This window comes from Ylistrum balloti, unplaced genomic scaffold, assembly GCF_031769215.1.
Source record: "Ylistrum balloti isolate Yb309-2 unplaced genomic scaffold, AGI_CSIRO_Ybal_v1 Utg369674, whole genome shotgun sequence".
Lineage (NCBI taxonomy): Eukaryota > Metazoa > Mollusca > Bivalvia > Pectinida > Pectinidae > Ylistrum > Ylistrum balloti.
The window spans coordinates 503,509-529,837 of record NW_026781918.1 but is presented as its reverse complement, the minus strand read 5'-3'; the positions used below and the strand labels follow the sequence as shown (position 1 = coordinate 529,837).

At 34.5% G+C, this 26,329-nt stretch overlaps 2 protein-coding genes across 3 annotated transcripts in view; both read left to right on the top strand.

Annotated features, from left to right (window-relative positions):
* The window catches only part of LOC132563390 (centrosomal protein of 135 kDa-like), a 32,330-nt gene extending 29,653 nt beyond the window's left edge, over positions 1-2,677 (top strand). The window contains exons 23-24 of the mRNA XM_060228154.1: positions 393-548; positions 860-2,677. Of these exons, the coding sequence (XP_060084137.1) occupies positions 393-548; positions 860-983 (280 nt within the window). The 3' untranslated portion in view covers positions 984-2,677. The remainder of the gene's footprint in view (positions 1-392; positions 549-859) is intronic.
* Positions 2,678-6,655: 3,978 nt separating this feature from the next.
* Positions 6,656-26,329, top strand: part of LOC132563231 (myotubularin-related protein 8-like) — a 62,113-nt gene continuing 42,439 nt past the window's right edge. For both annotated transcript variants that reach the window (XM_060227988.1, XM_060227995.1), the window contains exon 1: positions 6,656-6,705. In XM_060227988.1, coding sequence (XP_060083971.1) covers positions 6,682-6,705 — 24 coding nt within the window. In that variant the 5' untranslated portion in view covers positions 6,656-6,681. The remainder of the gene's footprint in view (positions 6,706-26,329) is intronic.

Here is a 26,329-nt window from a genome sequence, read left to right as displayed (position 1 = left end):
CAAGGTAAATTACTTCCTCTTTGGCTACTTTCCCATGCTCAGCCACCTACAATTGCCATGGTTTATTTTAAGACTTTTTCATATGGTTAGTGTTGAGGCTCATGCCTTGCTATTTATAGAATTATCACCAAACGTCTAATATAACTTGAAATTGGTGACTTTGCAATGTTCTTATGCAATGAAAATTAATTTCCTTTAACTGACGATGAAAGTAATAAAATTGTTCAAAGACTTTAGTTGTTCTCAAAAGTTGAGAAATCATATTGATTTAGATTGAAGACTTTTTAGTAGCAATTTAGTGCATTGACATTTTATAAATTTGTAAAGAAATGTACTAAATACTAAACTTCACTAAACTAATGCATCTAATTATTGGCCATCTTAATTTTCAGGGAGAGAGCCATTCAGGAACTGAGGAGACATGGCCTGACACCCCCAATACCTACAATGGAATACTCTTCATCTTATTCTTATACAAAAACCACAACCCATAATAGTCTGACAACTTCAAGGTCAAGGTCAAGGTCAAGATCTCCTAGCCCTAGAAGGTCATTATCCCATAGAATATGCTATTGATATGGATGAAACTGATATAGCAACTACTGATATTAACAGCTTATTTACAATCATAGCCAAACTAATCTATGAAGATGTTCTGAAATACGGTGTAATTGAAATTTATTTTGGATTTTTTTTCTCCGATCATGATTTTGTATTATCACATATTTGAATTAAAATAGAAATTAAATGTCATTTATTTATGTTAAAAAGTACTTTTACAATGGGAAAGAAATGATTTAAGTTAACAGGTAGGAGTCCAGACACTCTCAATCTCTGATTACGTTTCTCTCTCTGACAGGAGCCTGAGTCCAGACATGTACCGCAGTTCTTCAGGAAGGCGTAACCTCACACCAGAGCGTCCCAGCTATCTAGAAGATCCACTGGATACTTCAGTTAAAAGTATTGGTCAGGACTATTCCTGATCCTAAGAAGACACGTAGTTCCTCAAGGATGCTGTGATGTCTTCAACACTTAGAAATATCAATACCTTCGAAGAGAAAATTAGCTGTATTATTAATCATAATAGACACAAATATTGTAAAATGCAAAGTAATTTCAAAAGATTTTCTCGCTCACTTTATAAGATATTTTGTATAAGAAAATGAATGGCGAGGTTGTAGTGTAGTTGTACGTCAATCTTTTATTGAAAGGCAAGTTTGGGTACGGTAATTGGGCATTGTTGGTTAGTTGTCGTTACACCCAGGGAGAAAGAAATTCATTTTGTGCAAACTTCAACCCAGTTAAATGAGTAATGTTGTGGTATGTTCTGTAGTGGGATTGGTTTTATCTAAAGATGATTCAATATGTAGGTCTATTTCATATTAAATCCCTATCTTTACATCTCAAAATTTGTATAACATACTCATAAAAGTGCAGCAAAAACTATAGCAAAGCGATATATATATATACATTCCAGTCAGTGCAACATGGATTTTGATTTGCCTTCTAGAGTAGACATTATCAATTGTCATTCATTGTAATTAACTTATGAAAATTAAATATTACAACTGATACTATGCTAATTGTTAGCAATCTCATGCATATTCAAAATCCACTGCCGAAAGATCAACACAACCAAATGAGATCCATTTTCCATATCTGTGATATTGAGACCTGATCTTAGTCATACAAGTGCTTGTAAATGGCATGCTAGCCATGGAATGATGAAAATCTGGAGTATATAAATGTTTTGTGTGAAGTTGTATGTAAGACTCCTGGTGGAGGGGAACAATTATAGTAAATGTTACATGTTGGTTTCTGTACCTCAACAATATCCTGATACGATGGTGTTAGGTCATGTTTAATAGCGTCACATTCGGAGTTCATAAGTTGTGTGTAGCAAAAGTCTACCGAAGATGTGGCTGTCTCCGAAACACAACACACAATGATCTATACATTGGACTGCATCATTGGGGTGCGTGTGTTAGGGGAGAACACGGCATGTGAGTTTAACTGAAATGAGAGTATCATTCATAAAATCTTGCAGTGGACTTGCCCTTTTGTCAACATAAGCTCAACCAAAGTATATGAAGGAGTTTGAAGAGCTGGTGATTTAGTTTGTCAATATTATTGATCTGACCAGGTGATACACTCATCAGAACTGTGAGTTATCTCCCCATGTTTACGGTATCTTCCAGCCACCAGCATTATATATAATATAAGCAACTGTGATAGATCTGGGTGTAAGTAACTTGTTGGGTTTTTTTTCCTTTAAATTTGTTTGATTACTAAAATGAAATCTAGGTATAAACATTTTGCATCATTCCTGTTCAGGTCACATGCTACCTTAAACACTCTACCTGAGACGGGCTTTACTTGTCTCACGATTGAATATTTTTATTTAGCATGATGTAATAAATCAGCATTATGTAATTAGCCCAGAATTGCTGGAGTGTTGTAAATTGACTTAATACAGACTAATTAAATATTGCATATTTAGAAAGAATTTGAATAAGGGAGCATGTCTCCAACAGATCGCAACAATATTTTCGGTTGAATTATGTTTTTTCAGCAACTTGAATTACCTCATTATTAAATACAAATATAATTTAATACTGTTTTTGTTTGATGTACTCAAAACTCCTTGCTTTGGTTTGCAGTTTGTTTACATGTAATATTGCACTTTTTTTTCTTTTTTTTTTTTTTTTGAAAATTTGATTTTGATATGTTAAGAATACTGAGAATCATAATTAAGAAATAGCTAAACATATTTTGACATGTGAGTTGGTTAAAAAGATCTTCACAAAATGTTGTCAAGTTGTCAAAATCTTTCCAGTTGCTTTTAAATGTAATCTTATTTTTATTTTTTTTCATTGTGTTGGCATTCTGCATGAGCCTTGAGGCTAATGGGGCCTTAGATATTGTTGTATTGGCAGGAATATATGACAGGACATTCGGTTCTACTTAAGAATGTGTCTTCTTTATTGGATTTTGTCCTTTAAATAGTCCTTAGATTTATAATTTTAAAAATCCGTCCATTTCATATAATTTATTATTATCTGTACATTTCTGTTTGTTATGTACACAATATTTATCTTGAATATATTTTTTTTTAATATTAAAATCTTTTTGATCTGTAACCATACAATGTAAGTTTCACTTGATTTTCTCTGATCTGAATTATGCACACTTTGATAATTGTATGTTAAAATGATTTATTGTGGTGTGTGATAACTGTAGAATGACCTCAATATTCCAATGTGTACCACTGGGAATAGCAGGCAAGATTTGATTTCTCAATCTAGTAGTAGTTACACTGGAATATATTTTTTAATCATGGCATTCACTAAATGATCGATACACAAAATAAATAATCATATATTTTAGATAACAGATGTGTATCAAACACATAAACACTACGAAGAGGATTTAAAAAAAAACATTTGGTAAATTTTTTTTTGTCTTGTTTTCTTCGAAATTTTCAAAAAGTAAACCATTTCCAAGTATAGCGGAATGCCGTGGAGTGTGTCACGGCTCATCAATATCAAACAGCAATAGGTGATTAATGATTTATTAAATTTAATACTGGAAAATGTCCATAATAAGTTCAAACCATGTTGGTTATTAAGATAATATTGTTGCATTGTTACAAACCTGTATTGATGGACTTGTACATGTTTAGTTTACATCATTGAGAGCATCGCTACAAACCCCTATAAATGGTACGGAGGATTTATTAAACTATTTCTACAGATACATACTGTTTTATGTATAACTTAGGTCTGAGCCATAGTCAATAAATTGTGCATAGCCAGAAAATTTGTGTTGTATTGTTTGTTGCAACCAGCTCTAGTAGAACAAGAATATACTGATGGCAAACCTGGATTCAGGAGTTGCTCCTCATCTTTTTTATTTGTTTTGGGGTTAATAGCTCTTTAGAACATTCAATAAACTGAAAGACAACACCCTTTGCAGTGGAAGTCCAGTTCTCATGTCAATGGAAGTCCAATCTTCATGTCAATGGAAGTCCAGTTCTCATGCCAATGGAAGTCCAATTCTCATGTCAATGGAAGTTCAATATTCATGCCCTCGTAGTCCAATTTTCATGTCGAGTGAAGTCCAATTTTCATGTCCCTGGAAGTCCAGTTTTCATGTCAAGTGAAGTCCAATTTTTATGCCAATGGAAATCCAATTTTCATGCCAATGGAAGTCCAGTTCTCATGCCAATGGAAGTCCAGTTCTAGTTTTCGTGTCAATGTGTGAATCGCCAGAGCCACATGTCAAAACATGGAACTTCTGTGAGTGTGTTTGTTGTGATAGAAAAGGCTTGTGTAATCTATCACACACACCCCTCAGTTATATTGTTTCATATACTCACACTTACTGGAAATATCTTTGGTTCTAGACAGCAACAGCAAATAAACAGCAAATTTCATGTAAAAATATAGTGTGACATCTATTAAAAAAAGACCAACTTTTGCTGGTTTTAGTTAAGCATGAATACTGAGTAAATATGACATTAAACTAAAGTATTTTATGTGTCTACCAAATTAAGTCATATACCACAGCCTTACTTTCCTTAATACTGCAAGAAGGTTAATGACACACTTGCGTATGAAAATTAGACATTTGTCCAATATAACTTCAACATGCTTTCAGTCAAGGTCATTGTTAAACAACACTTATGTATTCTTACATGTATGTTGAATATAACTGATGTATCATATTATTTTCTTTAATTTCAAAAACTTGAGGTAATACAGATTTACACATTGAATACAAGGGATCAACGTTACTGTATATTTTTAGACTTGTGATAGTGTTAATCTTGACTAAACAGTGAAATTAGGCTACAGCTATTTTGGTGTATGTAAATTGCACTAGTTGCAAAACTTTCGCTCAAGAACATCCTAGATATGTACTAAACAGTTACGAAGTGCGAATGACAGAAACCTGACAGAATTGAAATACTGCACTTCAGTAATATTCAACATGAACGTTAATGAAAATTTGGACCTAAATATGAAGTAAAGTTCTTGCAGTTTCTGGCCTTTCTTCAGTTTATTTCAATTTAGATTATATGATTTCATCTTAAAACTAAATGAATTTTCTTCTGTCTTATATAGGACAGTGAAATTTTGCTCATGGAAGTGCACCTATTGCAACTATATTATATATTATGTTTGTAATATATATACATTTATATATATATTTATAACAGAAAATGATATCCAGTGACTATACACAGTTAAGTGGGATAAATCTTCACCTCTGACTCAATCAAGTACACTAGTTCATAACATCAAACAGTATTTGTTTTTCACGATAATGTTACTGAACAGGAATAAAAAAAAAAAAAAACCAGAAAAAAACACCACTGTGGGCTTATTATCATGCATCAATTCCTGTTTGATAAATATTGTAGGACCTTGTAAAAGGAGATTTCTTGATGAATATAGCTGCAGTCAGCCTAATCACCCAGAGTTACTTCCCTTCTTTTCACTCAACCAATACGGCATAGCAGTCGTCTTTGACGGTCAGTGGGAGCCAAGAAAGATATGCACTATAAATACTAATATGTACCTGTTTTTCATTTGTTTTGCCAAACTTGTGAGCTATACGTGAAATTGAAGTAAAAAAACTTTTGAATAACTTGTCTACTTAAGATCATCATGTGCAAAAATGCCATAGAAGGAGCCGAGCACATTCCTGAAAGAAGATCATGCACATGGAGGGATATTTCGGGACGATATCAAAAAATGAACAAATATGTCAAGCCTTATGCCCGAGTGGCCTGCGTTTTTTCTGAGAGACTAATCACTAATTCCTGTGTTGCGGAAGAGGGAAATAAGAAGACATGATGTTCAGTGTATGTTTTGACAACACAAGTATCACATCATTCAAAAAAGTGACTACATACATACATCTAATAAAAGACAGGAGTTGAATATGAGTATAGAGGCATAAAGGCTTGCATTCAGAATCTACAAAGTAAGACTTAATGAGTAAGTAAAATTACTTCTGTGGATATCCACGTCTCTACCAACTGAAAAAAAAAACCCACAGTAGCAGCCTAGTTCAAGCCTCATAAATCTGTAAATTTTACATTTGTAAGATCATCCGGAACAAAGCTGAATTTGCCAAAAAAACAAATGTTTGTGTCTTTTTTCACGTCGAAACCCACGATTCTTACATCAGAGCAGTACATATTTTACAGTATGCCATACACATAATTTTTATGTTCTCTAATACCACATATTATGAATTTTAACTTTAACTTAGTTGCAGTTTAATCTTTCATTGCAATTAAAAGAAAAGTTGATACTTCAGAATTATTGTGTTATTGTTTTAAAACACTGACTTCCTAACTTATGATGTTATGCTAAATAAATTTGTGAAAGACTTTCGGGTACCTTTGCTTTTACCACTGTGTCAGGCCTATCTATCATAAAACGTAAATAAATTCACGGTACTCGCTCTGTGGTATTGCATATAGAGGTAATATGTAAACAATAACGTTTAATGCATCAGGGTTATTTAGAGAGTTCCGAAAAGAAATAAATCGTCAGCTGGTACTTCCGGATAGAGGGCGGTTTGGATGTCGACTGAAGTACTATCTCTCTCTGAAATGTCTAACTGAAGATCCTCGCTGCCACCGAGAGTTTCTACAACTAGCACATCATGGACTTGATAAAGACGCCAAAGGTAAGGTTATACTGTTGTGTATGCACGAGAATTTCTTGTTAAGGAATTAAGTTTTGTCTGGTGGTCACTGTCTATGCGATTTTGTATAACATTGTAATCTTTGGTAAGCTTACAATACAGTACATGGGTACAAAAACAGACACAAACAGCTCTAAGATCTCGAGTGTCTGGTTACAACTGAGTTGTCTTTGCAGAAATATTGAGCAGTACTTCAGATGAAGTTTTCGAGGGCAACATCATTATTTAAATTAAACCAGACAAGAGAACTAAAAAAAATTGTATTCCACAGTTTTTTGCCCACAAGCACTGCCAACGAAAGTTAGCACCATTATGAGAGATAAACAGGTTAGACTGGAAACCTTGAGAAACAAGGAAAATTAATTATAAATACAGTGCAGGTGTTCCAATCAGAAAAAAATATTAGTTTAATCATGTTTATTAGTACAAATAATGATTACATACTGTAAGTCTTTACATTCATCCTTGATGTTCTGTGGGTGCAGAGAGTGCAAGTAATTGTAACCCCTGGAGTATCGACATTGCTTTATATTATGCATGTAGCTATAAGCTGCAGCACTGTGCCAAAGGTATTCTGTTTGTGATTTTTGCAAAATGGTGATGTCTTAGTTGTTAATTTGGTGCAGTTTAAATGGAATGGCTTGTAGGTGAAGCCAGGTTTCCTTTTGAGATTTCTGCTAATGGTTTCTCATGATGTAAGTGATGTCATCTGCCAAGTAAACTTGTCAGCATTCCCATTACGAAAAGCCTAATATTGAAATGGGCAGGAAAACTGTTGAAATTAACGAACTTGTGAAAGAAATTATTGTAAAATTGAAGACAGAAGGTCATAATACTTGGGAGTTGGTGAAATCACTCAAACATACCAGAAAGTTGTTACAGAGAGACAAAAATTGTCTGTTTTGGTGTGCTTAAATAAATGGCAGAATCATTTGAAAACACATAATGAATGTTTTTAAAGACAGAATCCAAAGGAAGTTGTTAATTCATAAAAAATGATATGAAATGGCAGGTAGTGAGAAAGAACATAGTGGTATTGGAAATAACACTCACAGAAAAAAAATATTTAGCAAAGAGCTTGGAGAAAACTAAATGTCTGGGACCAGTACTGTAAAACTCTATAACATTTCATGATGACATTCAGGAGGTTATTGATGACAATTAGTCTGTTTATATATGGAAAACAGATTTTGAATAAATTTTCCTGAATGAATGTATCCTCTTGGCAAAACTTTTTGAAACTTTTGGTTCAGCACTGTACAGAGTACCTTCATACAAACCAGCACTGGTGAGTCAATTCATGAGAGTTGTGTCCACATCATGGACTATAATTTCACAGCTAATTTGTGTTCAATAATGTGCAGTTGGCTGAGATGTGCAGTTGGCTGTCAGTCAAGAAATCTGGTGGTGGAACTAGAAGAATCCCTGCCTAGTGGCAGTAGCTTATAAAACTGCTGAATTCTTTATCAAACCTTCAAATACACTGAGATATACTGAAATAATCAAATAAATGGAATTGTTACCGCTTTTTAAATGTAAATCAAGCATTGCCATTTGTTTCCCAAATTGCTGAAAATGTCATAACAATCGGCTTGACAGTTATGCAAGCCGGTCAATTTTGAGTTAGAACTGTTGATCGGTCAACAGTTTAGGAGAGGTACATATGCATCCACATTCAAATGATTCTGATCAAGTGACTTTCTGATAAGGATTGTCAATGTCAGTCGATGACTGTTTTCCTTATTCTTGGTACAACATCTGACATGTGTCAAGACAGAGAAGTTGATTTATTTCTCAAAATGAATGACATGTTATGTCAGGTTACATATATAATTCAAACCTATTACTGCTTGGTGTTGTCGGCCAGTCTGTAGAACTGTATCCCTCTGTCTGCTGATAAGGCATGAAACAAGGTACAGTGCTGAATAGTGTAAAACATAACTTTATGAACATTACATACTAAAGTTTGTTCCCACAAAATGTTTCACCTATGAATTAATATTCTTATCATCTCCTTGATACAAAACTTCTATGAAATTTTGGTGTATATTATTTTGGGAGACATTTCTTCCTCATCCTTGTGAACTTGTGCATAAATTCACAAGGCCAACTGTTCACTATATTTTTTTTTAAATGCTCTTGATTATTTGCATTACAGGCACGTAGTTAAATGACAGGAAGTGTCAAAAGGTTTTGTTTTTTTTAAATTTATATTGATTACTGCTAATTATGCTCTTAACATCTGCCATCTTTGACAGTTTAGTAGTTCAGGGATTTTCAAACAGTAGAGTACCTAAGGTTTTATGAGCCTGATAAAAGGGTCTCCAAAGGATTATGTAATATTTTATGGGTGACGATAATGGAAGAGTGGCTGGTTTTAGAATTTTTTAGTATTATTCAAGGAGTATTCTTACTCAAATTACCTAATTTTGACTAATTGAAATTAAGAACACTCATATATGTGAGGCATAAAAATAATCATTATCCAAGATATTGACTATTGGTTTTCCTATCACACTGGATTAATGCCAGCCAACAATAACAAGGTGCTTGTGTAACAAGCGAGGTCTATACACATATACTTTTCTGATCTCATTTCTGAAACAAGATTTGTCATCCATATTTTGTATGAGAATGTTGAAAACAAAATATAAAAATTTCCATAGAATTAGGAGTGCTTCTTGAATTCATATATTAAAAAACAAAGATGATATTTGGTGCTGACTGCAAATTTCTTTAGAATAGAAACAAGTGAAACACAGATTTAACATTAGACATTCTTTCTTTCATGTAAATGGTGTGATATTGGTATCACTTCCTGAAAGTGAAAATTTAGTGAAATTTTCATTGGCTATTTTTTACTGTGTTAGATATTCTTTTATAAAACCTATTGATGCTGTATATGAACTTTGCATTTAAATATGATAATGCAGGATGTCACTAACTGTCTGGCTAGACAATGAGTGTCATGTTTACAAGCAATAACTGTGCTGTTGCCTACTAAAGCCAAGGTGAGATGGAACTTCACAAATTGGTAATTCCACTGTACTAGTTATCTTTGTGGTACTTTCCTGACAATGCCTAACTCATCAACACATGCCAGTGAATTACTTTACACAAGTTGCTAGCTCTATAGATTGAGTAGGAGACCTTGTTGTTATTGATGGAGTATGAACATATTTCTGTAGCCTTTAGGTGAGGTCTTCATTTGTGCACAGACTTCCATACAGATTAAAAGCAAGTTGTAATAATGAACATACAGTATTTTCTGGATTATAAGCCACAGCCTTTTCCCTTGGTGGTCAGGCATGTGTTGCTTATATGTGGAAGGAAAAAACAATTGGCAGAAGCGTACTAGTACTCCGGTATCAGATGGGATCTTGTTTTTTATGAGCAACTGTCCATCACATGTTTGTGATTGAAACAGATTGTCTAGAATGGTCATTTGAAGTCGTATACAGGATGATTTTAAGATTGAAATAAAAATAACATTCTTGTGGATTTAATTAATCATACCTTTTAACATGAATCACATATCTTCTGAACTTTTGTGGTTGCTTGGGAAGCCATAGTAGAAGTGTACAATAGACTGTTGCATCCTGGGATTGATAGGTCATCACGTCAAATTCTAGAACGATCACCATACTTGTTTACGATAAGAATGGCTTCATGCAGTCTTTAAGAAATGATATTAGATTATAAGAATTTTGTCAGCATGCAAAGGTCTTCGCTAATTTTTAAAAGTACAGACACTGATGGAGATATTGTTAAGTTAACCCTGCATAACACCAGGCCCTATATCTGTGCATAGGCAATCTTTGAAGGTTCACAAGCCAAACAAATTTGATAATTGCTAATTTACGTTTTTTTAAAAACACATTAATAGAATATAGGATTATCTGTGTATAATTCATTGCAAACTTATAACATTGTAAGAAAGGGTGTGGCTTATATTCCAGTGAGGCTAATATGTGGATCAAATTGAAAAATTATTAAAAATTGGCTCTGTGGCTTATGACCCAGAAAATACAATATCAGTTACTTTTATAGAACTCAAACCATGACACACGTAACTCTTCATTTGTAATTTGTATGTGAATATGAGTTTTGTATCATCATGGTTTCAGTACTTGATGTTACATTGTATACTTATCTCCATGCAACTTCATGAGAAATAAACTCACCATTGCGGACAGGTCTACCATGTGTACTTATCTCATTCACAGCTATAGAAACTTTTATTAATAAGAGATATATCTCATTAGTAAATGGTCTATTTTGAATGTGTTGCTTGATCTACAATGTAATTATCCCTTAGATAAATACATGGTAGTGTCAGCAGTTCATTTTGTTTTTAGAGAGTTATCTCCCTTCAGTTATAGTTAGATGTTCACCATGTTTTGAAAAAAAAAGTGACTCAGTTTTGTGATTGAAAACAGGAAGAAATCATCACTGAATTTATTCAGAAAATAGCAATTTGATGTGTATTGTAAGCTTTCACGTGACTGTTAGGCTGGAATATAGCACATGTTGGTTGATTCTGTTTTATCAGTGGGGAAACACTTTAAAAATCCTGATTAGAATAATACACAGGTCTATATATTGAAATAAAAAATGTCTGAACTAGGATAGTTACAACTGAATACATAATATTTCATTATCAATTATTATCAGTTTTAACGATGTGTTAACTGCAAAATCATATATATATATATATATATATTGTAAATGTTTTAACTGATTGTTTTTTTAGAAGTTGTTACTTATAAATATGATACTTGTATATTATACTGAGAGAATACCATTGATAAAAGCTTTTATAGGCTGTTGATCCATCTAAATTAACAACTGTGCATGAGAATTACTTTTATAATTATATCAGAATTTCTGAGATCTCTTGGGTCAGTTTTAAACTGCACCAATAAATCTTCTTTGTAATAGATTTATTGGTTTTATTTTCTGTATTGACTAAATTTTGATTAGTATAGATTATCAGCCAATCACTTTTGGTAATATATATATATCATGTTTATCCTATACATGTACTATTTCACTCAAAGTCAGAAGCTAGCGCATTACACCTCACAAAAAGTCAGAAGCTAACACATTACACCTCACACAAAGTCAGAAGCTAGCACATTACATCTCACACAAAGTCAGAAGCTAGCACATTACATCTCACACAAAGTCAGAAGCTAGCACATTACATCTCACACAAAGTCAGAAGCTAGTACATTACATCTCACACAAAGTCAGAAGCTAGCACATTACATCTCACACAAAGTCAGAAGCTAGTACATTACATCTCACACAAAGTCAGGAGCTAGCACATTACATCTCACACAAAGTCAGAAGCTAGCACATTACATCTCACACAAAGTCAGAAGCTAGCACATTACATCTCTCTCAAAGTCAGAAGCTAGCACATTACATCTCACGCAAAGTCAGAAGCTAGCACATTACATCTCTCTCAAAGTCAGAAGCTAGCACATTACATCTCACACAAAGTCAGAAGCTAGCACATTACATCTCACACAAAGTCAGAAGCTAGCACATTACATCTCACACAAAGTCAGAAGCTAGCACATTACATCTCACACAAAGTCAGAAGCTAGCACATAACATCTCACACAAAGTCAGAAGCTAGCACATTACATCTCTCAAAGTCAGAAGCTAACACATTACACCTCACAAAAAGTCAGAAGCTAGCACATTACATCTCGCACAAAGTCAGAAGCTAGCACATAACATCTCTCAAAGTCAGAAGCTAACACATTACACCTCACAAAAAGTCAGAAGCTAGCACATTACACCTCACAAAAAGTCAGAAGCTAGCACATTACATCTCACACAAAGTCAGAAGCTAGCACATTACACCTCACAAAAAGTCAGAAGCTAGCACATTACATCTCACACAAAGTCAGAAGCTAGCACATTACACCTCACACAAAGTCAGAAGCTAGCACATTACATCTCACACAAAGTCAGAAGCTAGCACATTACATCTCACACAAAGTCAGAAGCTAGCACATTACATCTCACACAAAGTCAGAAGCTAGCACATTACATCTCACACAAAGCCAGAAGCTAGCACATAACATCTCTCTCAAAGTCAGAAGCTAGCACATTACATCTCACACAAAGTCAGAAGCTAGCTCATTACATCTCACACAAAGTCAGAAGCTAGCACATTACATCTCACACAAAGTCAGAAGCTAGCACATTACATCTCACGCAAAGTCAGAAGCTAGCACATTACATCTCTCTCAAAGTCAGAAGCTAGCACATTACATCTCACACAAAGTCAGAAGCTAGCACATTACATCTCACACAAAGTCAGAAGCTAGCACATTACATCTCACACAAAGTCAGAAGCTAGCACATTACATCTCACGCAAAGTCAGAAGCTAGCACATTACATCTCTCTCAAAGTCAGAAGCTAGCACATTACCTCTCACACAAAGTCAGAAGCTAGCACATTACATCTCACACAAAGTCAGAAGCTAGCACATTACATCTCACACAAAGTCAGAAGCTAGCACATTACATCTCACACAAAGTCAGAAGCTAGCACATTACATCTCACACAAAGTCAGAAGCTAGCACATAACATCTCACACAAATTCAGAAGCTAGCACATTACATCTCTCAAAGTCAGAAGCTAACACATTACACCTCACAAAAAGTCAGAAGCTAGCACATTACACCTCACACAAAGTCAGAAGCTAGCACATTACATCTCACACAAAGTCAGAAGCTAGCACATTACATCTCTCTCAAAGTCAGAAGCTAGCACATTACACCTCACAAAAAGTCAGAAGCTAGCACATTACACCTCACACAAAGTCAGAAGCTAACACATTACATCTCTCTCAAAGTCAGAAGCTAGCACATTACATCTCACACAAAGTCAGAAGCTAGCACATTACATCTCTCTCAAAGTCAGAAGCTAGCACATTACACCTCACAAAAAATCAGAAGCTAACACATTACACCTCACACAAAGTCAGAAGGTAGCACATTACATCTCACACAAAGTCAGAAGCTAGCACATTACATCTCACACAAAGTCAGAAGCTAGCTCATTACATCTCACACAAAGTCAAAAGCAAGCACATTACATCTCATTCAAAGTCAAAAGCTAGCACATGTATGGTGTTGCATAATTAAAAAAATATCTGTATACATATACTTATTTCTTTAAAAAATACAATTTTTTTTCCACATTCCCTTCTGAATCTATGAAAAGTTGCAAATTTCATTTTAAGTATTTAAAATTCAATAAGAATTGTTGCTTTAATTTAAAAATTTGAAAAATTGAAACAGCAATGAGAAAAGTCTTTTATAAATGACACTGGTGGACATCAATGTCACAGTGGGACAGAGTAGATATTGACACATAGCAGGAAGTTTTTTGGTCAGGTATGAACATCACCTGGATAGTCGATCCAGATATACATTTGATCTAGTCACATAAACAGTTGATTTAGTCGTCATAACATTAGCAATGTCTGATACAGCAGTTTTTTTTTTAAAAAGCGCAGAAGAGAGAGAAATTGCTGACAGCCTGAGACCTTATATTGTTTATATACATATTACTTCTAACTATGGTTGTGACCTGGATTACAATTGTTGACCATTCAAAAAACCACAATAAGTGGTAAGATTTGATAGGATGGTGTACTTATAATTTTGTCCAGTCAGTCTTTATCATTTTTGTCGTTCATGGAAAAAGTGATACCCTTTACAATGATGGTGATCTTTTATTACGATTGGGTATTCAAAGTGAAGTCAACTTTTAACGTCAGTCGTGAACCTGCAGCTGATAATATGGGAAATATATGTAAAAAGGAGAGGAGACAGGACAGGGAACCTTTCAAGGTAATAAAAGGCTTAATATCACACACATAAAGCATTGTTGTGATGTATTCTGTGGTAAAAAAAAATAAAGTGCTACCTATTATTTTAAGAAGATTGAACATTTGTATGGGCTGGGCATAAACTTTTGAATTTTTGCTTCTTTTTATATTTAATCAATTTGTGTTCTCTTTGAAAAGAGAATAAATTCCAACATAGGTCATAAAATCGTGAATTTTGGAAGAGCTTAGGTTTAAAAAATATATTGAAATTTACCATACTATGATTTGACTTTTTGCATTACCTCTTAAACAGTTACAGGATATTGTTTAAAGAAAGCAATACAAAATCTGAATTGTATATATTGAGAGTGTGTAAACATGAGTATATATAGTGAATTTGAGATTATAGAAATAAGTTTTTGTGTCTTTCGTCCTGTAAGATTTGTAAATTTAGTGTGTCACTTACATAAATGTAGCATTTAATTTGGGGTATCTCTGCGTGACTTATCATATTTAGATCAGTGTAAAGGTAGCAGGAAACAGTTAATTTGCATTTTTCCTGAAATTATTGGTTATATTTGAGATATACAGGTACAAAATACATCATTACATGTATATATATTTTATAAACTATATAACAATTACATTAATAGTAGAGAGATAAAATTTGTGTAAATAAAAAAAGTTCCCTCTAATTTCTGACATGTGATTGCCATGGTTACCTTTTGAAAACATGCTAAAAAGCAAAAATACTGCTTATTCCAACCTAACACTACAACTTTATAGAAGAAATTTATTTCTAAACACCTCTTAAAATCAGCAACACTGTCATGGTAACAAAGTACTTACATTTCAGCAAATTCCAACCCGGAAATCTTTCATAACATGACCACATGTAAGCACTATGAAAATTTCACTTCCTGTAAAGCTAGTTTTTGGTGCGTAGGCACAGATTCGAGACTTTGCAAATAGTAATCTTCAACACAAAACTAAAATATTATTCTGAAAAAATTAAACCCCACATTGTCCACTTCAACATGACAAGACCAATTTTAGCAAGGATTTATTTTTCAAATTGTAATGAAAACCTTTATAATGGGGTAATCTAATGAACAAAAAAATCACCCATGGTCACACCGAGAAACTGTGTACTGCTACCTATATATGCAATATATGTTTTTGTTTACAAAGCTATTAACCAAATGAGATAGGTCCATAGATAATTGAAAGATGGTCAAATTCCAAATGTGGGAGACTGACTAGTTAAAACACTTAAGCATGTGAACACCATAGATTATTCTCTGAAGTACTTAACAACTTGTTTCATGTTGTTTGATACACTGAGACACTAGTTACCATATTTTACATGAGTATCAAAATTCGTTGTTCATGTTATGTTTTAAGATATTGAGGTAAGGGGAGACAACTACGACATGACTGTGGGACTAATTGTTAATAATTCATCAGTTTGATGCACCAACTCTGAGTAAAAATGTACCAGCATTGTAAACTGGAGACAAGACAGTCACTCTACAAAAAGGAAACCTTGCAGTATTGACAATATTTGTCCATCATGATACTGAAAATTATTTTAGAAATTCAGATTTTGAGTAGGTCTTGTACAAAGCTGATATCCCAATGATAAGATCTTGGAAAGTAAAATCAAAGCCAGACATAACCTGGTCTTGTTTTCTACTGTTCTCACATCCATATCAATGTATACATATTGGAGATTGTTTAACCACCATTTCACTAAAATTACATGACTGTTTCCTTGTTACTCAAGCTTGATCTGTTCCTATCTGTTCTCATAGTTTTTGCTAATGAATTAAAGAGAGAGAATAATGGCTTAAATAGACTTCTTTGAAAATTGCCAAAGAAATGTTAAGGAAGATTTGAAAATATAGGGTACATTATGTCTGTTGGGTTATGGGAAACACAAGAATTACTGGGTTTATTTCGATTAATTGGAAATTAGCCAAGGGGGCAGCATATTTTTAACATCTTACTCAAAATCAGCAGGATGGCTTAATATAGAATATTGAAACAACATTATATATATTATACATATAAGTAAGCTTGTTAACAGAAATGAGTTTATTGTTGGATAAATATATAACAGTGTAGGTTGGTAGATGTTGGGGGTAGATAGTATGAACAAAGAACTTAACTGATGTCAGCACAATGAGGAAGTGTTGATTTTTGAAAATCCGTGACCTACATTTACAGTGTATGTATCTGTTTGTTAGGTCATGTTCTGTAATTAGCGGTCTTGTTCTGTGCTTCAGTGTAACAAAATCTCATTATAGGATTCCTGTATAGATCGAACTATACGCCATTGAATTTATACAGAACATTGGGGCAGTATGTATAAGACTGTAATACAGGTTTTAAATTGATCATAGTGGATTCTCTGTGGACCATTTTGGTTTCCATGTCACAGTGACTCTGGCGGCATATTCTGTGAGAACCAGACAATATTTGTGCATTTGGTCTGTACACAGAGATTTCCCCATGTGGACGTTAATGTGCCTGATAATGGTACACATTTATCTGACCAAGGTGCTGCAGGAGATTTCATTGATTTAAGAGTTTGAATTAGCAATAAAGAATGATAGAACAGATAGGTATTGATTAAGATGGGACGTTTCCTCAGCAGTATTCGGCCCCGTGTTACTTAATGTGGAATAGGAACTTATAGTGTTAAGGCTTCTCTCTGCTATTGCATAATCCTGTACCGTTGTACACAGCATACAAATATCAAACTGTTGTTACAGTGGTACAATAGTGGTACAATACAGTTTTGAAAAGTAAAAATAAATTAAAAAAGATATCATTGTCGAAAAAATTTATAAAATGGAATGAAGAAAAAAAGAAATGAAAACCCACAAAAAAAAAATCATATTCATAAAAATATGTATATTAATGAATAGAAATGAGATAAAGTATATTAGTGAATAGAAATAAGATAAAGTATATTAGTGAATAGAAATAAGATAAATTTTATTAGTGAATAGAAATGAGATAAAGTTTATTAGTGAATAGAAATGAGATAAAGTATATTAGTGAATAGAAATAAGATAAAGTATATTAGTGAAAAGAAATGAGATAAAGTATATTAGTGAATAGAAATGAAATAAACTTTATTAGTGAATAGAAATGAGATAAAGTATATTAGTGAATAGAAATGAAATAAAGTTTATTAGTGAATAGAAATGAGATAAAGTATATTAGTGAAAAGAAATAAGATAAAGTATATTAGTGAATAGAAATGAAATAAAGTTTATTAGTGAATAGAAATGAGATAAAGTATATTAGTGAAAAGAAATAAGATAAAGTATTAGTGAATAGAAATGAAATAAAGTATTTATTAGTGAATAGAAAGAAGATAAAGTATATTATGAATAGAAATAAGATAAAGTTTATTAGTGAATAGAAAGAAGAAATAAAGTTTATTAGTGAATAGAAATGAGATAAAGTATATTAGTGAATAGAAATAAGATAAAGTATTATTAGTGAATAGAAATAAGATAAAGTATATTAGTGAAAAGAAATGAAGATAAAGTATATTAGTGAATAGAAATGAAATAAAGTTTATTAGTGAATAGAAATAAGATAAAGTATATTAGTGAATAGAAATGAAGATAAAGTATATTAGTGAATAGAAATGAGATAAAGTTTATTAGTGAATAGAAAGAAGATAAAGTTTATTAGTGAATAGAAATAAGATAAAGTATATTAGTGAAAAGAAATAAGATAAAGTATATTAGTGAATAGAAATAAATAAAGTTTATCAGTGAATAGAAATGAGATAAAGTATATTAGTGTGTACAAATGTTGAAATAAAGTTTATTAGTGAATAGAAATGAGATAAAGTATATTAGTGAAAAGATATAAGTGTATATTAGTGAATATGTTTATTATAATAGAAGAAGATAAAGTATATTAAATAGAAATGTAAATGAAATTTACATACTGTATGAGTTTATTATATATTTCTTTTACAGAAAACTTATTATTAAATGTCACTGGGCTTGGTTTAAACCTGTTTCAAGATAATTCATGATAAATTATAGATGACGACATCTTTTGTAGCTTTAATTGTCAAATAAAAACAAAACAAAGGTGAATACTTTACAGTTTCTGCAAACCGTAGTAAATCATTGACAGAAATAAATGAAGTAGAGGTGTGAAATTTTCTATATAATTCCTCTAAAGATAAAAAAACCGGTGATAAGTAAGCTTAGCTTGTCATGTAGCATTCTTAGCTTAAGATACAAGTCGAATAATGTTGTATTCATTATGTCTCGGAAACAGCTTACTGACTTATTGATCTCCTTTCCCAAGAGAGCTCGCAGGTTCTTAACATTCAGATGTACATCATACCCTATAGTGCTGATGTAAATGTTTCTGGCGGATTCTCAATCCGTCAATGTCAGAATTGGACATAAAAGCTAAGATACGATAAGGACTTGTTTTGTTGGTTAATGCAAACATGCATAATATTGATAATGTCGGCTAAAGTTCAAGGTGAAAATTCAAGAGCAAATGAAGGTCAAAATGTCAAGGTGATGCAAAGTAAGAATCAAAATGGAAGGGTTTCAAAATTCTGTACAAGGTTCAGTTGTCGCTTGTTATTGTCGTTAAACATCACATTGGACATGAAAACAAATTAGAAATGTGCAAAAGTAAATATAATCCACGAATCAACATTGAGACCAATTAAGATATAGAAATCAGAATCATAAATAGAAGCTTCATGTCAAAAATAGTTTTACGAACATTTCTACAAGCCAATGCAATGTTCATCAGACCAAAAAAAAATAATGATATATATTACTTTAAATGTGGTTATTTCCGTGGGAGCGATTAATATAGTTATTACAAGAGGCAAACTTTACTTGCGTGGTTAGTTTTCCTGATCTATTAACCTTTGCTTATCTGATGTATGTCACGAATTCATATTCGTAGGTGAAATTGATGACGCCCAATAAGTTTTACAGATTTAGTGTAAATTGCATAATATTGATAATGTCCCCCCCCCCATAAAGCCACATGCGTAAATTTCATGTATCATAATGTATAATTGTAAGATGGTAATTAAAGAAGTGAACTTTTTGTACTCAAACAATTTATTAATTTATGTAAGGATATAGTTGCTGGACTGGAATTCTCTGATTGTGTCTATTTGGAAATGTGCAAAAGTAAATATAATAGTGTCCTCATGGTTTATGTGTATATCAGAATCATAAATAGAAGTTCATGTCATGGTTTATGTGTATATCTACAAGCCAATGCAGGTGTTCCACATGGTTTATGTGTATATTAGTGAAATGTAGGTGTTTCCTCAGGTTTATGTAGTATATCTACAAGAGGCAAACTTTACTCATGGTTTATGTGTATATCTAGTAGGGGACCTTTCCTATCTGGTTTATGTGTATATCTAGTGAGGGGAAGGAGGTGTTCCTCATGGTTTATGTGTATATCTAGTGAGGGGAAGGAGGTGTTCCCACATGGTTTATGTGTATATCTAGTGAGGGGAAGGAGGTGTTCCTCATGGTTTATGTGTATACCTAGTGAGGGGAAGGAGGTGTTCCTCATGGTTTATGTGTATATCTAGTGAGGGGAAGGAGGTGTTCCACATGGTTTATGTGTATATCTAGTGAGGGGAAGGAGGTGTTCCTCATGGTTTATGTGTATATCTAGTGAGGGGAAGGAGGTGTTCCACATGGTTTATGTGTATATCTAGTGAGGGGAAGGAGGTGTTCCTCATGGTTTATGTGTATATCTAGTGAGGGGAAGGAGGTGTTCCTCATGGTTTATGTGTATACCTTGTGAGGGGAAGGAGGTGTTCCTCATGGTTTATGTGTATATCTAGTGAGGGGAAGGAGGTGTTCCTCATGGTTTATGTGTATATCTAGTGAGGGGAAGGAGGTGTTCCTCATGGTTTATGTGTATATCTAGTGAGGGGAAGGAGGTGTTCCTCATGGTTTATGTGTATATGTAGTGAGGGGAAGGAGGTGTTCCTCATGGTTTATGTGTATATCTAGTGAGGGGAAGGAGGTGTTCCTCATGGTTTATGTGTATATGTAGTGAGGGGAAGGAGGTGTTCCTCATGGTTTATGTGTATATCTAGTGAGGGGAAGGAGGTGTTCCTCATGGTTTATGTGTATATCTAGTGAGGGGAAGGAGGTGTTCCTCATGGTTTATGTGTATATGTAGTGAGGGGAAGGAGGTGTTCCTCATGGTTTATGTGTATATGTAGTGAGGGGAAGGAGGTGTTCCTCATGGTTTATGTGTATATGTAGTGAGGGGAAGGAGGTGTTCCTCATGGTTTATGTGTATATCTAGTGAGGGGAAGGAGGTGTTCCTCATGGTTTATGTGGATATGTAGTGAGGTAAGGTTTCAATATTGATTTTATTATTTCTAATTTCTTCCTCTTACTTTGTATGTTCTCATTGATCATCTCAAAAAATAAAGTCAAGGACTGGTCGAGATACCTAGTCTGTTGTGTGTTGGGGGAAGGGATAGGGGTCACTATATTTGTTTGTGTGTGTTTGGGAGGGAGAGGGGAGGTTGTAGGGGCCAACTTAGTCAGATGTCACACTGTTGTAGTTTGGATTAGGGGCCACTGTATCATTGTGAGTGTGGGTCAGGTGTCATGCTGTTGTAGATTGGATTAGGGGCCACTGTATCAGTGTGGGTGTGGGTCAGATGTCATGCTGTTGTAGTTTGGATTAGGGGCCACTGTATCATTGTGGATGTAGGTCAGGTGTGACACTGTTGTAGTTTGGATTAGGGGCCACTTTATCATTGTGGATGTAGGTCAGGTGTCACACTGTTGTATTTTGGATTAGGGGCCACTGTATCAGTGTGGGTGTGGGTCAGGTGTCACACTGTTGTAGTTTGGATTAGGGGCCACTGTATCATTGTGAGTGTGGGTCAGGTGTCATGCTGTTGTAGATTGGATTAGGGGCCACTGTATCAGTGTGGGTGTGGGTCAGATGTCATGCTGTTGTAGTTTGGATTAGGGGCCACTGTATCATTGTGGATGTAGGTCAGGTGTGACACTGTTGTAGTTTGGATTAGGGGCCACTTTATCATTGTGGATGTAGGTCAGGTGTGACATTGTTGTATTTTGGATTAGGGGCCACTGTATCAGTGTGGGTGTGGGTCAGGTGTCACACTGTTGTATTTTGGATTAGGGGCCACTGTATCAGTGTGGGTGTGGGTCAGGTGTCACACTGTTGTAGTTTGGATTAGGGGTCACTGTATCAGTGTGAGTGTGGGTCAGGTGTCACACTGTTGTAGTTTGGATTAGGGGCCACTGTATCAGTGTGGGTGGGTGTGAAATATAAGCTTTTTAGCTGTTCAGGAAATGGTGTGTGTGGTTGGGTTAGTGCATGTATTGTGTCCGTGTGTGTAAGTTAAGGGACCATTATGTTAATGTGGATTAGGGGCTGCAGTATCATTGTTGGTTAACTGGGATTAGGGACCAATATATGAGTGTGGGTGTGTGTGGATTATGGGCATTTACTATACATGTAATAATGGATAAGAGGGAGGGTCAGGCCAGGTGACAATGTCCTAGTCTGTATACAGGTTAGGGGGCTGCGGTGTGTCAGTGTAGGTTAGGGAATTTGGTATCATTGTGGGTGTGTATGGACTAGCTAGGGGCTGCTGTGTTATTGTGTGGCTAGGGACCACTGTATTAATGGTGATGTGTTTAGATAGGGGCCACAGTAGGTTCGTGTGTAGGTGAGGGTAAGGGGACCATGTATGTATGTGGGAGGGTTAACACAGAGTATATACATCATTCTGATCTACCGGGATCTCAATAACAGCACCAATCAGCTGTGTCAACATTATCACACAATATGATACCTGATCACATCTAAAGCACAACACAATACAGTCCACTGGGTTAGAGAGTGTTTTATTTGATTTCTGATCTTTGATCTATTGGACATGGAGCTGTTCATACTATGTTACAGACTGAAATCCTTTTCATGTGTGGTCTATGGTGATCTGCCTTATATAGCTGTATGCTAATTGATACATCACAGACTTTGTTCTAGTAATCAACAATTCCTAGGTTCCTCTACAGTTTTACAATTACAACGTAGTACACAAATTTTCTTTCTGATGTCTTCTTCAATTCAAGTTAGAATAATTGACTGATGGGTGAAACAGAATTGTAATTACTGATTGCGCTGTATAAAAAGTTAAATTTAGAAAATGTTCAATTTTCTATAAAATGGTTTGAGCTAGAATGTGTCAGAATGAAGGTGTAATCATTGATTTACTTTACAAAGCCAGTTCGATGTAGGTTAGACCACTACACAATTATCAATTGACAGTTGATTGGAATAGCTATCTGATTAAAATCTATCATCAGTGTTGAAATGTTCACAGTCTCTATCACTGTTTTCAATCTCTTAGACCTCAGCTGTACTGTATATACCATGTTGAGCACACACTCGCTGCCAATACTGGTTTTATTAGGTCACCTGAGACAAACTCTCAGGGTGACCTAATGCCATCCCCTTTTGTCTGGCATCGTGGGTCGTAAACTTTAAACATTTTCAGCTTCTTCTGAAAATCTCCTTAACTGATTTTAATGAAATTTTACAGAAATCTTCCATGCTGAAGATGTACCATAATTGTAAATTATATGGGCCCCAACCCCAAGGGGCCGGAGAGGCAGGGCCAAAAATGGGTCAAATGAACTGAAATTTCAAAAGTCTTCTTCTCATTGGGGTGGGGGTAAAGTTTACTTGAGGTTATATTGGAAAATCACATGTTTGAACATTATTTGTTTATTTTCTATTGAAAACAGTTCAAACCTGGATATATTTATTAGTTCTAGAATCACAGGTGTGGGAGAATCAAGTACTCTTCGTGGATGGAAAGGCCTCCAGATGCTTTACCGAAATTGTAAATTTCTTGACCTCAGGGTCTCACATTTCCCCTGGGGAGGGGGATAAAATTTACTTTCGTTCATAAATAAAAATTACATTTTTAGCATAATTTGTTTATTTTTTCCAGAAATAGTTCAGACCTGGTTAGAATTTATTCATTTATTAAAGTGGGTCAAATTGACTGAAATTACAAACATGTCCTCCTGTTCTTGGATGGAAGATTTTGTACAGGAAAATTCAAATCTTGAGTGAAATTTCTGTTCATTCAAGTTTGATTAGAAGCCTTAGCTTGGAACAGCAGTTAATGTATACACAATTTACATTTGCATTACATGTATAATAAAGTTAAAATGATATTACTTTTTTTTAACGAAATCATTTCTATGACATGTTACAAGAACCATTGTGACTCAGGTGACCGTTAAGGCCCCTTGGGCCTCTTGTTTTTCCAAAACAGCGAAAAATCAATAGGATACTGAGCATTTTTGTATAATTTTTCTTATTTTAAGAAATTTACCTATATGTTTATATAGCCACAGTAATGCCACTTTACAAACTAACCAGAGAGATGTGTGATAAAATACATTAAATGCCACTCTGTACTTCACCGTTTTGACATCAGTCTTCTGGAAACAGGGACAATGATGGCATGCCATCAACATGACCGTTCCTCTTGACAGATTACACTGTCAATCTCAAATAATTTATTTTAGTTTATATTAAGTTATAACCGGCATAAGACAATAAAACGGGCAAGGGATCACAAAAAAGCACTGGCCTGCAATGTGCTGGCATTTATACTGACCGTAAATACCACAAGAAGACAGTTCAGTGCTTAAATAAATGCTGGTCATAGACACAGTTAACAACACTCTTTCCAAAATTGCAGTTTTTATATGATTTATAAAAAAAGGCTTAAATATTTGTTTGTAAATATTAAAGTAGAGCTTGATGCAAGTAAATACAGGACATTTAGTGTGTTATTTATGGTAAGGTTCTGTAATTACTACTTAGGTTGAATATCATGTCTGCAATCTTATCTTTGTGATATATGGTGATCAGATTGTTTACTAAGTAGAAATGGTTTTAATGTAAAGAAAATATCTTGTTTGATTGACACCTGACTCTGTTTAATGACGAGAACAGATGCCATTAATGCCATCTACAAGTCAACCTATAATAACCTGTTGCCATGGTGATATTTTTTCAAATAAAATATCTTGTTTCACTGAAAATGGAGTCTCAGAGCACCTTGTCTCTCAGTGCTTTATAAGGTCATTGTGAAAAGAGGACATGTGCTGCCTATGATTGCTATGGTTATCGTAATTTGCCTAAAAATATTAACAAGGAAAGTCATTAAGGTTTTAATGTTTAAGTTCAGGACACACACAACATAATTAATTGTCAAATATGAGTTACAACTGTATACAAAATACAAGTAAAAAACCATTACTGATGGGCTCAGATAATCTAGTATCACTGCAGCATCACAACAGTATCTGGGTGGACAAGTGACATTATGTTTTTACTGGGTGACTGGTGACTATAAGGTATTTCTAGTTGACAGGAGACTGTCAGATGTTTACTGGGTGACTGGTGACTATTAGGTATTTGTAGTTGACAGGAGACTGTCAGATGTTTACTGGGTGACTGGTAACTACTAGGTATTTCTAGTTGACTGGAGACTGTCAGATGTTTACTGGGTGACTATAAGGTGTTTCTAGTCGACAGGAGACTGTCAGATGTTTACTGGGTGACTGGTGACTATTAAGTATTTCTAGTTGACAGGAGACTGTCAGATGTTTACTGGGTGACTGGTGACTATTAAGTATTTCTAGTTGACAGGAGACTGTCAGATGTTACTGGGTGACTGGTGACTATTAGGTATTTCTAGTTGACAGGAGACTGTCAGATGTTTACTGGGTGACTTTTAGGCGTTTCTAGTTGACAGGAGACTGTCAGATGTTTACTGGGTGACTTTTAGGCGTTTCTAGTTGACAGGAGACTGTCAGATGTTTACTGGGTGACTGGTGACTATTAGGTATTTCTAGTTGACAGGAGACTGTCAGATGTTTACTGGGTGACAGGTAACTACTAGGTATTTCTAGTTGACTGGAGACTGTCAGATGTTTACTGGGTGACTGGTAACTACTAGGTATTTCTAGTTGACAGGAGACTGTCAGATGTTTACTGGGTGACTGGTGACTATTAGGTATTTCTAGTTGACAGGAGACTGTCAGATGTTTACTGGGTAACTGGTAACTACTAGGTATTTCTAGTTGACAGGAGACTGTCAGATGTTTACTGGGTGACTATTAGGTGTTTCTAGTTGACAGGAGACTGTCAGATGTTTACTGGGTGACTTTTAGGTGTTTCTAGTTGACAGGAGACTGTCAGATGTTTACTGGGTGACTGGTAACTACTAGGTATTTCTAGTTGACAGAAGACTGTCAGATGTTTACTGGGTGACTATTAGGTGTTTCTAGTTGACAGGAGACTGTCAGATGTTTACTGGGTGACATTCCACTATCAGGTGTTTACTGTGAGTGACAGGTCACTTATTAAGTGGTTTACCAAGTGACAGGTAACCTTTAGGTGTTTACTATGACAGGCAGACTATTGGGCATTTACTGGATGACATGTGATGTTAAAAGATGTTTAGTAGAGGACAGATGACAGTTAGATGTTAAGGAAGTGACAGGTGACTCTCAAGTGTATACTGGGTGACAGGTCACTATTAGGCATTTAGTAGGTGACATGTGACGTTAAAAGATGTTTATTGGAGGACAGGTGACAGTTAGATGTTAAGGAAGTGACAAATGACT